Source organism: Seriola dumerili, unplaced genomic scaffold (genome assembly GCF_002260705.1).
Source record: "Seriola dumerili isolate Sdu_G_001 unplaced genomic scaffold, Sdu_1.0 BDQW01001556.1, whole genome shotgun sequence".
Taxonomy (NCBI): Eukaryota; Metazoa; Chordata; class Actinopteri; order Carangiformes; family Carangidae; genus Seriola; species Seriola dumerili.
In genome coordinates this window covers 328,832-343,088 of record NW_019175811.1, presented here as the reverse complement: position 1 = coordinate 343,088, position 14,257 = coordinate 328,832, and the positions used below count along the sequence as shown (strand labels likewise).

Here is a 14,257-nt window from a genome sequence, read left to right as displayed (position 1 = left end):
CCACCTCCCCCCATCACTCCTTGGCCCATGTCTTGGCCCCTGGTTGGTGCCTGCATCACACCATGAGCTGCCATTTGGCAAGAGCTGTCTGCTGGCAAAGAGGAGGGGGGGGGGGGGGGGGGTGCGGGCNCCACCTCCCCCCATCACTCCTTGGCCCATGTCTTGGCCCCTGGTTGGTGCCTGCATCACACCATGAGCTGCCATTTGGCAAGAGCTGTCTGCTGGCAAAGAGGGGGGGGGGTCATAGTATGTGTGAGTGTGTGTGCATTTGTGACGCGGGGGGTGAGTTGCTGGGTAGAAACCACTCGACTCTTGCACATGAGTGCCTGATGTAGTAGCAGCTTCACATGTCGTGTCGGGGGTTACCCCCTTTCCCTCCCTCCCTCCTCCTCCTCCTCCTCCTCCACTCTTCCTCTCTCATCCCTTCCCTCGTTCCCTCTCTTCTCAGCCAGACGTGCAGAATCTGAGCTCATTCACTCTTTTAACTCTCCGTCTCGTCTGGCGTCGCCTCGCTCCTGCTATCCTCGGCACGCAACTCTCGCTGAGGGGCTCACCCCTGTGTTTCGCCGAGTGTCTGCCGCACATCAAAACCGCCTCACCCTCTCTACCTGCCTGTCTGACAGACATCTACTCACTCACACACAAACACACAGCGCATCTCTCATGTAACCCAGCCTGAGCTGAGTTCAGGGTTTCATTGAAGAAAATCTCTCCTGAGGCATCTGAGGAGGGGTGTGTGCAAGCGTGCGTGAATGTACGTGCTACACAGGGGAGGGGAGGTTAGGGTGGAAACCCTGCTGTAACTGTAACAACAACAACAACAACAACAACAACAATAACAACATCGTGAGCAACAAGGAAACCCAAGAAAAGAAAAACAACATTCTTGGCGTGCCACGGCTCGACACTTTTATAGACCCAGAGAGACATTTTGCATCAATCTGAAGCAGCTTTATATGGAGGGAGGAATTCTTCTGAGTCACGTATTGCGCTGATCCCTCTGTTATGAGCTGTGGGATGGAATGCCATCATTAAGTTTTTTTTTTTAAATCTTGAGCGCGAAAGGAAGCAGACGCCAAAAAGCCTCCTGCTGTTTGTGATCAAAGTGTTCGTGCAAGTCTAGATTTCTTGAATCTTATTCATGCAGTTGCTGTCTTATTATTTCATTTTGGGACATGTTTTCTTCATCACTGATCAGTCTTAAACACTCTTTGCGCTCAGTTTATTTATTCATGAATTTAATTTACCTTTGCCAGTTAATTACTTGAGTGTAATTTCAGCATTGGGATGACTCGGGTGTTTCAGGAATAAACACCACATGGCAATCAGCCATATAGTAACAGCCAGCGCTGATGCAAGACTCGGCATCCAATCAACACGACGGCATGGGGAATACACCCAGGGCCCCGTGTTATGACTGGCGCTCGGGTGAGGTGAGGGGGGGTCTTGCCTTAGGCTGCGCCCACGCCGCGACCCCACAGATGCCACGGTAGCGGTCACCGGCGTCCACGAAGGGGACGAGACGCCCCCCCGGTGCTCTCGACCTCGTCTTAACCCAGGATTGGCTGCGACGTTATCTGCCCCCGCTGCGTTAGTGGTGGGCTTTGGGGGAACTGGGAAAAAGGGGGCTTTCGCTGGCAAGTCTTCCCCCTGTAGCCGTGGTAACAGCGTCAGCAGCACGTGACCGGGTGTAAGTGAAAGTGTATGATGGGCGGATATGGTGGGGGTGGCGGTAGTCTGGGGCTGAATAAAGGGTTAAGCATGCATGAGTAGGAGCAAAGTAGGCCACAACAATAAGGGGGAGGAGGGGAGCCGTGCACTTTCACTGTACAACAGGATTAAGGCATATGTGTGCGCGTGTGTGCGTGTGTGTGTGTATGGGGGGGGGTGGGGGGGTCGTGGGTAGGTGGAGGGATGTTGTTTTGGGGCAAACGCTCAGCCAGGCTCCCCTCAGGAGGTGGAGGGGTATCAGGGGTTTCAGGATGGATGTCGAGTCAAAGGTCGACTCCTGCTCCTCCTTACTGGAAATAATTAGCTTTTACTGCACTGTAACCCATGACGCACACACACACAGACACACACACACACACACACACACACATAAACACACACACGCACGTTGACACAAAAAGATTGCTTCTCCAATTCAAAACCCCCTGGAGTTGTTACAGTCACCGCTTATGTAATAGGGTTGAATGAACAAAACAAAAACAAGCCACAGTATCATTAGTTCATAGAATGAAAAACAGGCCAAGATATGCCTCTCTCTCTCTCTCTCTCTCTCTCACACACACACACACACACACACACACACACACACACACACACACACACGCACACACACACACACACACACGCAGCCAAAACCAGACACACACTGTCTGACTTCTAGACACAGTGTGGTGGGGTCAGCCTGTGCCGTAAGCGGTACTGTCTGTTTAAGATAGGAAGGAAGCTGAGCACACACACACACACACACACGCACATACACATTTCCCAGCTGTGTGCTGCGATTTCTATCTGCTCGGACGCACCCTTTAAAAACACATACGCGCCCGTAAACACACTCCCACTCGCTCGTACACAAACCCACACACATTGTACCAAAAACATTCTCCACTAGTGCGATCTAGGCTCACCCTCACACTCGTGCATCTTTGAATGCAGCACAATACAGTTGAATTGAAAATAAAAAAATATATATTCTCGTCTTCCAAAGCTGAAATTACAAGCACACAAAAATGCAACTAAAATACAATGATGGGAGTAAAAGTAATGACTTCCACTCCGGTAAATAAACACATCTTAGCCGGGATCTCTGTGTTCCCGACGTTGCAAGCTGTGTTTAGTGGAAACCCATGGCCCAGGTCTGCCACGGTAAGACAAACAGCCATGATGAGAGCGTGTGCAGTGCACTGGAAACACCATGATTAACACATGGCCTCAATCACGCATCCTGAATAGCATTTCATTCCCCGGCTCGCTCCTCCTTCGTGGGTCCGTCTCCCTTTACCCCGGTCGTATCTGTCTATTTCTATGTCTCTCTACCTCTCTCTCTAACGTACACACACACACACACGTGCATCTATCATTTCGCCTACACATACATACAGACAGACAGCATCTCACACAACAAGCTGAGTGGAACCACCCACACACGCAAGCGAGCAGACACCTACACGTGCTCACACAGTGACACAATCTCTTGTACCCCCCTGAATTTATACCAGGATCTTGTTAAAGCCATGGCAACCGCATCCTCCATCCACCAGTCTTCAATCCATCCGCATATATGTATGTGTGTGTGTGTGTATGAGACAGATGCAATCTACATTACACTGTCAGGGTTCGATTTTGGTGGCCTTGGTAACAGAGCTGAACATCAAATCTGGGTCACATTCATTTGACACAAAAGCGGAGATACTGTTCAAAGGTGGGAGGCGAGAACTCTTTCTGTGAGAGCGATACTTACATTTCGTGCTTCAGGAACTTTCAACTTTCTTCAATGGCTTTCAATTGAAACTCTTTTTGAAAATAGATCAAGATACATTTTGTGACTCAAGAAATCTGAATTTAAAAGAGTGTCGACTTGCTGAGGAGATACCCGTGTTGCAAAGACAATCGGCTGGTAACTCTCTTGAACATAAATCTTTCAGTGCCCCCCCCCCCCCCCGCGCCCGCCCCCCCAAGGCCATTTCACCTCTCCCATCACACACACACACACACACACACACACACACACACACACACATCCCACCACCAAAACAAATATACTTCCCACTGCCACCTCACCTGCAAAGCGCACTTCACCTCGTGCACTTTGGCGACCTTGAGAAAATTCCATTTCGGCACACACTCATCCTCATCAATCTCCTTGCCCCCGCCTCTGCCTACAAACCTTTAACCTTAAGTCCAACAACTCCAAGCTGCCTTGGAGCTCTCTCCATCATCCCACCTCCACAACCTCCCACCTCCCAGCCCCCGCCCCCCAGAGGAAGCGGATCCTACTCCAAACGAGCAAGCATTCCTCACAGGCTTCCAGGCGGCTTGGAAGTAGTTTAGTATCTCTCTTCCCTCTTTGGTGAAGTTTTGTTTTGCCTCTGCTGATGTAAGTTGTTGGGGTGAAGTTGTACATGTTTCTATCTCACCTAATATTAAGTTTTTAATCCATAGAAACCATCTAAAAATCTATTGTAATAAGTAAATGTCACTTCAGCCAAAGCCATGGAGGGTTTTCTCACAATGGATTTTAAAGCTACAAACTTAAAAAAACTAAAAGAAATTATAAATGATATTGTGAGGATTTGGTCAAAATAAAACAGCCAATCAGCATTATGTAAATGGAGATCCCTCAGATCCCTTGCTCCGTAGTCCCAGTAATGTTTCCTCACCTGTTTTGAAGATCTCGTAGCGCAGAGAGAAGCCCGCCCCCTGGTGGGCGTAGTCCGAGACGAACCGGATCTGGAGGGAGGGCCCGGATGAGATGATTGGTGCCGGGGCGATGTTGCTGCAGTGTCGACCCAGAATGTCAGCAGAGTCCGAAGTCCCGTCGCGGATCTCGATGAAGTCATACCTGACGGAGATGGAGATGATTTCCTGCTGTTACAAGCATCCTTCAGAACACGATCTTACATTGAGCTTAATGCAGCAGGAAGGGATTAAGCACAGTGAAAAGATAAAAGCAGAGCGGCAACGGGCAGATAAACATAGATTGATAGTTATGGGGGTTACGCAACAAGCTAAGCTAATAAAAACCAGACAGGTGTGGAGCTATTAACCATCAGAGTTCAGCCTCGGGACAGAATGCACAGTGTCCAAGCAAAGCATTTAGGAACACAACACAACATTAAGACACAAATAAATATATCTGCCACAGACTTGGCTCTCAGTCAAAGCATCTCCACCTTACTTGTACTGCTCCCCCTCAGCTGCATTCAATATCAATAAATTTAGCTCTCACAAGCCATTTCAGCTGGGGACAACAAACTCGGATTTCACCGACATCAGCTCTGGGCGAGCGAGCCCCCAAAATCATTGAATATCTTTGATCCCAGGGAGGAGAATGGAAGGGAGGGCTGTGTTTTAAAACTGAACATACTTGAGCAAATGACTGCAACCTGAGGGAGAAGATGCACGCAAACAAGACAGCTGGATGGACTCATTAATAAGAAGTGTAAAAATAGACAGAGAGGCTCATGAAAAAATAAAGAGGAGAGGAAGGTGAGGACGTTAGCAGGGTAGGGGGTGAGGTGGTGGTGGTGGTGGTGGTGGTGGGGGGGCAGATTAGGGAGAGAAATTGGGATAAATAAATGTAAAGATGCCTCGCTTTTTAACTTCCACATGCCTGAGCTCTCAGCTTAAACTTTGACTAGCCAGCTGACCCTGAGCTGTAAAAGCAAATACTTAACTGTCAGGTCAGTGTGTGTGTGTGTGTGTGTGTGTGTGTGTGTGTGTGTGTGTGTGTGTGTGTGGGCGTTTTTATGAGTGTGTGTGTGAGAGAGAGTGGGAAAGACAAAGAGGGAGGGAGAGAGAGAGAGAGAGCCCACCTGGCTGATCCAGAATTAGCTCATAGCCCTGTGTGTCATTCCTCCAACATTATGAGACACATGCCGAGTCACAGGCGGCACACTTAACTGTCTTCGGAGGATGTTTGATTTAGTCCTTTTGGAACACCACATGGGTGGGGTTTTTATAACATCGGGACAAGTTTTTCCAAATTTGTACTTCTTTTCTTACAATTCATCTTCCACACTCAGAAAATGACATCAGTGACAACAAGTCCAGGCCTTCGTGCCCGTATACAGCACAGAATAAGAGAGAAAGAGAGAGACTAAGTGGGAATAAACGCTGCAGTGAAGTGCAGCGTGAGCCTCGATGAGCACAGTAAATTGTTTTATCTTTGAGTTAAAGGACTATCAGTATGTTTAAATGCCTTACAGAGAAAGTCCCACTTCTTCCATCTGTGGCCTCAGACGTGTGCTGCACAGCGAAAACTGTCATTTGCTGTAAAACACGGTCCTTCTATGCATTGCCTCCTATAAATGACACCATAGCTTTGTTGATGTGATTAAACGGGGGACCAGCCCACGCTTGTGAGCTGAGAGCGAACCACCTGCTTATGAAGTAATAATTCTTGGGTTGTGACAATATTAGAGGTTGTGGAAAGCTCCATACTTTGTGTTTGCTGCCTCCTCAGTGGTTAAGTGCTGTTTTCAGTCAGTTAGACAGAATTGTTCTTGACTAATTTTTCTTCCAGACTTCAATCTCTTTTCGTGAGCTTGCTTTTTTTGTGTGGCGTTTGTATTTTCCACTAAATATTCATGTCGCCACGTTTCAAGTTGCGCAACTGTGACTAATTTCCGTGTGTAATTTCGGTCTCCATAACGCCCATCCCCGTTCCTCTTCCTCGTCACAGCGCAAACAACTGTCTCTTCATATTGTGATTCCCTGCATAACTAACTGCATCGCCACGGGAGCCTGTGCCAGCCACGTTGAGGACACCCTCCCAAGATCTACACACACAAACACACTTGTCTCAATTAGTTCATATGACGACGCCGTCAAAAAACCCCCCAAAAAAAACACACACACCAGGGCCGCTGTTGTCCCGCTAATTACTGTGATGGGCTCTTTGATGCTGAAAAGACATCACAGACGCCACTTTTAAACGCAGCCTCTTTGCTAATGTTCTTTTCTCACTACTTCCCCAAAATGAAAAGTATTCACTAAAAGCTGAGAGGTACCAATCAGCACTAAGCTGTGTTTCTCCGTGGCATCTAAGCACTTGAGACTGCTTCCGTACGGCAGCTTGGAATAAAACCTGGATTAAGTAGAGTCACTAAGCCTCTTTTTTTTCGGCTATCTCATTCCTTCCCATACAGAGCATTCAAACTAAGACTGCTGATGGAGGGATAATCTCAGCCACATTAATCTGGGTTAGAATGGCTCACGTAAAAAAAAAAAAAGGTGAGGATCAAAGTGTGAAAATGCTGCAGTGGAGCTTGTAATGTCACCGCAACACTCGCCTGATGACAACGTATGGGAAGAGGTGCGTTTCATTAAACTAAAAAAATAAAAGATTATGAGATTACACAACAGCAAAGTAATGCTATTGTGAAACTGAGATAAAGCGGTTTGGGCTTCAGATAGATATTTAAGTCAACTTAACTCATCATTTTAATTAACATAATACATACTGTGTTTTCTGCAGAGCTGGAGGTTTGTCAAATCAGAGAAAATAACAACATCCCTGCAGGAATCTCTGCATGAGTTCTTTGGGGCTGCATTTTGAAGGGAAAGCCCTAGCGTGTGGAAGTTCGGATACAAAAAGGTGTTTACCAGGCAAGGAGGGTCTAACAAATGGTGCTATTGAATTGGATTATTGCAGGACTGAAGATTCACCCACACTCAGGACTAAAAGTCGGGACATCTCTGCCTCTGCACTATTGATTATTCGGCCCATCCCGTCTCTCGGCCTGTCATCTTTACCCCACTAACTTTTATGGAAGTGCGGTTAGTAGTGAGCCATTTACCAATACACGGTATTCTCTGTGGCCCCAGCAACAAACAACATGTGCAAATTATTCAAAAACAGATGTGAATCCTCATCTGGAGGGAGTGTGTGTGTGCTGAAAAAAGGAGGCATTTCAGTCTCCTTACACATCCCTTCAGTTAAAGTAGTGGATGGTTGGGGCTGAAGGAAATCTGTGCAAAAGTGGGCCGGAGGAGCACTTGCGTCCAATTCTCTTATACATGTCTTGTGTTGTAATCCTGCATTACAGAGGCGATCGTGAAGGGCTTTAGTGGCGAGCTCCCACGGTGAGCCTGTAAGAGCCACGGCTATCCCTAAGTACGCCTGCTTAGGGCTGAAACTGACACATGCCCAGGGAAAACACACACTCAAACAAGTGCCAACAAACACACACACACACACACACAGATAGACGGACATGGACACACACACACAAAGATATAGGCAAACACCGGCGTGCGCATACACACTCGGCGCTGTATCGCCAACACCAAGCATAAAAGGCCCGCGAAAGAGCTGAGAGCCTAATTAGGTTTTAATTGATTTTGGAGTGGGTCTCTATCCTTCTCTCTCTCTCTCTCTCTCTCCCCCTCTCTCTCTTTCTGTCTTGCTCTCTCCTGTCATGGATTAGCGTCAGTGAGCGAGTGTTCCTCAGATGTGATTATTGACCTGTTCGCTCAGCCTCTCCCCAGGCTCTGATGAATACATGCATGAGGGCCTGACGTGTGAGAGCCCACTGTCTGTCTCTCTCCAACACACACACACACACACACGCACACACACACATAAGCACATTCCAGGACATTGCACACACACATAACACACATAAATCACTTGCACACACACAAACCCGCTCCCATGAAGACACACATTAGCGACGCATACCACTCACACACACACACACACACACACACACACACACACACACACACACACACACACACACACACACACACACCCATCACCATCCAGATCTAAATTCCATTAGGAGTTGTTTTGATCCAGACCCCGCCTCTGTCTGACACCATCCATTCCCCATTCCCAGCTTTCTGTCTGTCTGGCAGTCTGTCTGGGTCTGCATGACCGACCCTGTGTTTAGGGAGCCATTATGGGACACCAGCCCACCCCACCTCCTCCTCCTCCTCCTCCTTATTCCCCCCATAGAGAATAAACTGGAACAGAGGGAGAGGGGTTAAGGAAACTAAAAACCCTTGAGGGCCAGAAATTCTGCACCAGTCCAGACATGTCCTCTCTCCCTCTACTCTCATATATCACTCCGCCCCCTCCGCCAAAGCAACTAATTGCCTTTCACACCTTCGCTGTTTGTCATGGACGAGGGGACACTTCCTGCAGGCGTTGGCACCTCGCCACGGAGAGACATAACTGTATGTATACGGCGTTTAGATGCATATTCATAGGGCCTCTCATCTCGCCTTCAGTGCTCCACTACTGGTCACTCACGACCTACTTCTGTTATCTTTGGACGACCCATCTGTTTAGAAAGTAGCTTGAGATGTCGCGTTTTAATTGAGTGTAATCGCAGTGCCTACAATAACACATGAAGATTTCATTGGGAGCGTGGAAATTACACAAAAAATTAACACATAATTTGCTGCGGGTGCGTCGTGGTCGTCTGATTTATTTTGTTTACGCTGATAAAAGAGCAACAGCTGTTCTCGAATGTCAGGAAACCAAACTTGGCTCTCCCCAAGACACTCTGGGCTTTCAGTTGAAATGATTTTCCTCTCTGCTCCGTTGCGTCCCCCCCATCCGACACCCCCCCCCCTTCCCGTTTTCCACTGTCAGAGAACAGAAACCCACAAGATCCCGATCCAGGAGACGATGAAGAACCGTCTGTTGCTCATCTCTTCTCACACAAGGCGGACGGGGGCACAGCCGACACACACCCACATACTCATGCATCTGCATACACACATGCTATCACCCACTCCTCCCGCCCTCGGAGGGGACTCTAATAAACCATAAGTGCCTCTGAAATATTAACTAGATCCTGCGAGCAAAATCCCTGCAGATCCACGGAGCCTGCCATCTTCAATCTAGCCCAAAAAAACAAATAGCACTCCTCTTCCTCCTCTCCTCCTGCCTCACCTCCTGCCCCCCCCCCCCCCCCCCCCCCCCCCCCCCCCCCCCGCTGTCCATCACAGATTCATACTTACAGATGACTGGGGGCCAAACCACTGACCACAGGCAGTCTGGGCTCGGCCCCGGCCCTTCCAGCGCCGCATCGATCTGAAACTTCAGACTATAACTGCTGTCTGAGCCGAGGCCGTAACACCCCCCCTAGCTGCCACCGCTCGTTCCTCCCCACGCCTTTGTAATAAAACGTCCGGAACTATTCATCAGTAAGAGAGCCCTGCTGGGATGCCACTTTAACTTACCTTCATTGACACACAGTTTGCGTTCAAGCGGAGAATCGAGACTCGTGCACATGTTTGTGGACCGGGAAACGCTCACACAGAGAGACTGCTGCATGACGCTAAATTAATCATAAAGCTTCGATGCATCGCTCACGCCTCAGTGTCTCTGCGGTGGACGAGAGCAACTGATCACAGAGAAGCCTGGTGTCGACGCTCACCTGCACCTGTTAGTTATTATATCATCATTACAGCACTGGCAGCTGTAATAGTCCAGACCGCCGGACGCTGATGACCATGATCTTGTCCTAAACGCCGGCAAAGTGCCAGATATTGACAGATCAGAACCGGAACAACTCCCTTTAGCCATGACCTCTGGCAGCTCATCTGTCTCCCCTTTCATCCTCAACCATCACCCTCCTCCTCCTCTTCCTCCCCTCCTCTCTCCCCCTCCGGCCACTGCTGATCATTTATCGATTTCCCATTATAAGCGGGATACGGACATTGATCCCACACCTCTCTGCTCCCCCCTTTGGGGATTGGTAAGAGGCTGATATCATGCGCACACACACACACACACACACACAAAGAGTTGTTGCTATGTGTTGGTGACGCCTCTCACTGTGACAGGGCATGTCACAGGCCACACCACTTTGTGCGTGTGTGTGTGTGTGTGTCTTGCGAGTGTGTGTGTAAAGTTATAAAGTTATATCATCAAATCTTCTCACCTCAGGCTGCGTTCAATAACAAATAACCAAATAAAAATGAGAAAATAAAACCCACAGAGGTGGAAGAAATGGATCTTCCTGAATGACTACAGTTTTATGGTGTGTGTGTGTGTTTGTGTGTGTGTGTGTGTGTGTGTGTGCACGCACGCTGTCTATATGTGATTCTTCCTGTTTCAATGTTTAATTTAAGTGTGTAAAAATAAAACACTTCCTCCTCCGGCTAGAGGAGAGGGAGAATGAAAGAACAAAGAGAGGGGAAAGAGATGGATCAAGAAAAGGGAGGAAGGAAGATGAAGCAAAAGAGAAAGAGAGCTGAAGAAAAACAAAACGGAAGAGAGAGGGAGAAGCATCTCCACTTCTCTCTCTCTCTCTCTCTCTCTCCTCAGCTCCTGGTATATCACTAGGTAGCATCCTGGGGCTTGGTGATGGCAGATTGCATTAGAGATATGGGCCTGATATTTCATCTAGCCTTTATTACATTTAGTTCACATCAATCGGCTGGCAGCCTGGAGGTAAGAGCTATTTGGCACACGGCCGGACCCCCCCCCCCCCGAAATGAAATCCTGAATTAAAGTGCCACCTCAGACATGGAGCGCCTGCATAAGGCTGCGGATTTGATTGCTGCAGTAGAGCCGCGGTTTGGCTGCGTTACACCATCCGAGTACTGACTGTTTGAACCCACTGAGGGAAAATCACCAGCTGGCCTGGGATATTAGCCAGAGTTCAGACCCCTTGCCTGGGCTGACCAAGCACTTTTCTTGGTTTTATAAGTGCCTAAAGTGCCCAAGGGAGGTCATGATGGCTGATGAGCACTCTTACACCGACGGGTTGCATGCCTAAGTGTGTACGTGCATGTGTCTTCAAGCGTATCCACTGAAAACATATGTCCATTTAGAGCCTTTATGACCGTGTTATCGTCTCGATATTTTTTTCTTCCTCGGTGCGTTTCAGCGATCAGCAGTCTAGACCACAAAGCTCTGCGTCTTTCAGGTAACGCGCAGCTTCGGTTTTTCTCTGCCGCCGTCTCTGTAATCCCAGCTGTCACGCAGATTTTCAACCCTGACCGAGATGGAGAGCCCTCCACCTCTGCAGCCCTCCGGCTCCCCTCGCCCTAACCTCGCGGAGGAGCGTGAAAACATGCAAAAATCTACTCTCTGCTCACTCCCTCACACTGCCGTGCCTAATCATACAGGCGAAAAAAAAAAGGAAGCAAGGAAGCAACCCTTAACAGCACTACAGGGCTTGGATCAATCTGGGTAAAAAGCATAACACAGGATGGAGAGAGCAGGAATATCGAGCCATACTTTGGCTTTTTGCTCTTATTTCTGTTGCGTTTCCGTCACCCTAAAGGGAAATGCTTCCTCAGTGAAACACTGAAGGGCAAACACATTAGGTTTAGAGGTTATGCATAAACAAATGTTGGCGTGATCCCCTATTCCTCTCACGGGCCTTTAAAATGGGGGTAATCACTCGGAGGCAGGGCGGATAGATAGATGGATGGAGGGAAGACGGAAGCAGCTAGTCTTACAAATCAACACTGGCGTAAATGCTTGCAGAGTTACTCACATGTAGACGCCTTTCCCCACCCACGCTCACTGACTCTCTCTCTCTCTCTCACACACACACACACACACACACACCACAACCCATCACCACACACACACACACATACATACATATAGGATGAAGGGAGATTGAGTGGGAGTATGTGTTAGAGGGCAGGCCAAGGCCTTGGTACCTCCAGGCGAGAGTGAAGAAGAAAAAAAAAAAAAAAGCCCCAATCCTACTAAAAGCCTCTGTGGAGAGGAGAAAAGAGGAGGCATTTCAGTTTTCTCCTCCTCCTCCTGCCCTGTGCGCCTCCGGCTGTGAGAAACTGCTTGACACACTGCTTATCAACAGCTGAGCCATTCCTCTCTCCACCACTACAGCGGGGAAGTCCGGTGTGTGCTACAGTGTTGACACAGTGGCGCTGGTGTTAAAGCGTTATTACTGAGGAACATATTGCAAAGGAGATAATTATGCAACATTTTGCCTTTGGAAAAAAAAAAAAAAATGACAGAAACCTGGAGACACAAAGCTGAGACATCAAAATAACATTTCCAGCTCACTGCAACGTGACACAGCTGCGTGAATAGAGCCGACAATCATTACAAACCCCTTTTACCAAAGCAAGTCACTGATGTCCTCATGAAAGTTACATTTTTCTCCCGGCCACACAAAGTGCTTTGTCAGTGAACAATGCAAAAAAAAAAAAAAACCCATCTAGGATTATTAATTCTTCAATTTAGGGAGAAAAGCGGGGGCTGGAGCGAGCAGAGGAGAAATAAACGGCCGTGATAGTGGAGTCTGCCCTGTTGAATCACGTCAGTGTTCACTTTAAAGACACAACACACGCAAAGAGTCTCATAACGGGTAAACTGTGTAACGTTCCCCCCTGAGTTAGTTGTATAAAACTGGATTAAACAGTAGAGACCGTGACTTCCTCTGAGGTCAAAGACAATAGAAGAGCATATGATTTAGATTATTCATGTTTGAGAAAGGAAACTGACCAACGCACATCCAAACAGCTGGGCCTCATTGTCTTCTCCTTCTCTTTCCCTCCTCTTTCCTTTCTCTCTCTCCCTTCTCTACAAACTTCAAAACTACATCATGATTGTTTTCTTTCATCCTGTCTGCTCTGCCCTCCTGAGTGCCCCAACTCCAGACACACACGTTTTCAAATGCAGCCTGGCATTTGATTATCAGATGGACGAGGGGGGGGGATTACAGCTGATAATGTCAGATTGTTAAACGCAAGACACACACACACACAAAAAATGCATCTGATAGTTTTTGCCTAAACTTTTGGATTGTGCCGTTCAAATCAATATCTTGTCCTTCGACTTCAACAAAACTTTAAGGGAATAAAACACAAATATCTCCCAGCAAATCACCAGTTTAACCAGTAGGAATAATTATTGAGCCATTTGACTCAGTCTTTCCATTCAGTCTTCGCTGTGATGCCCTTTTGTTTGTCTGTATTTCACCATTGTGCGAGTGAGACTGAAAACTTGGGATGTGGTAACTGAGAGGTCATGTGCAGCTCACGTGCCCTTGAGCAACACATTAAACCCAGTAATTGCTCTGAAGAAGCCTTTTGAAAAAAGGCTGATACTAAAAGTCTGCTGTCGTAGCGGGCAGCATCCACAATGTGCTGTCTAATGGCGTGAAAGTGAAAAAGGACGGCGCTGAAAAGAGAGCTCGCCGCTCTCTTAATAAATAATTATCTCACAAAAAGGAAGCCACAGTTAATGGTCTGCGATTTGCAGAAAGCTTGTACCTACAATTAAAATTTCTTTTGCGACTGACCTGTTGCGGTCAAAATGTGGAAAACGTTTGTACAAGTTGGGATGGAGCCAAACCGCTGGCAGTGAATTATAATAGTATGTAAAAATCTGTGTGCTCCAACAGGAAATTACTTATTTGAGATACAAATGCTTTTGTGGCATACTAATGAAAATGTCAACACAAATCACCATTCAGCCAGAATAATAACACACCATGGAGTCTTATTGGTCAAAGAGAAAGTGGTTTTAAGGCTTCACTCTTATGACATGACTCCCCCCCCCCCCCACCCTCTCTGT

General features: G+C 47.7%; 1 protein-coding gene across 1 annotated transcript in view; it reads right to left on the bottom strand.

The window, feature by feature from the left end:
• Nucleotides 1-14,257, bottom strand: part of nrp2 (neuropilin 2) — a 63,789-nt gene that overhangs the window by 40,010 nt on the left and 9,522 nt on the right. Inside the window, exon 3 of the mRNA XM_022768371.1 lies at nucleotides 4,392-4,573. Within this exon, the coding sequence (XP_022624092.1) occupies nucleotides 4,392-4,573 (182 nt within the window). The remainder of the gene's footprint in view (nucleotides 1-4,391; nucleotides 4,574-14,257) is intronic.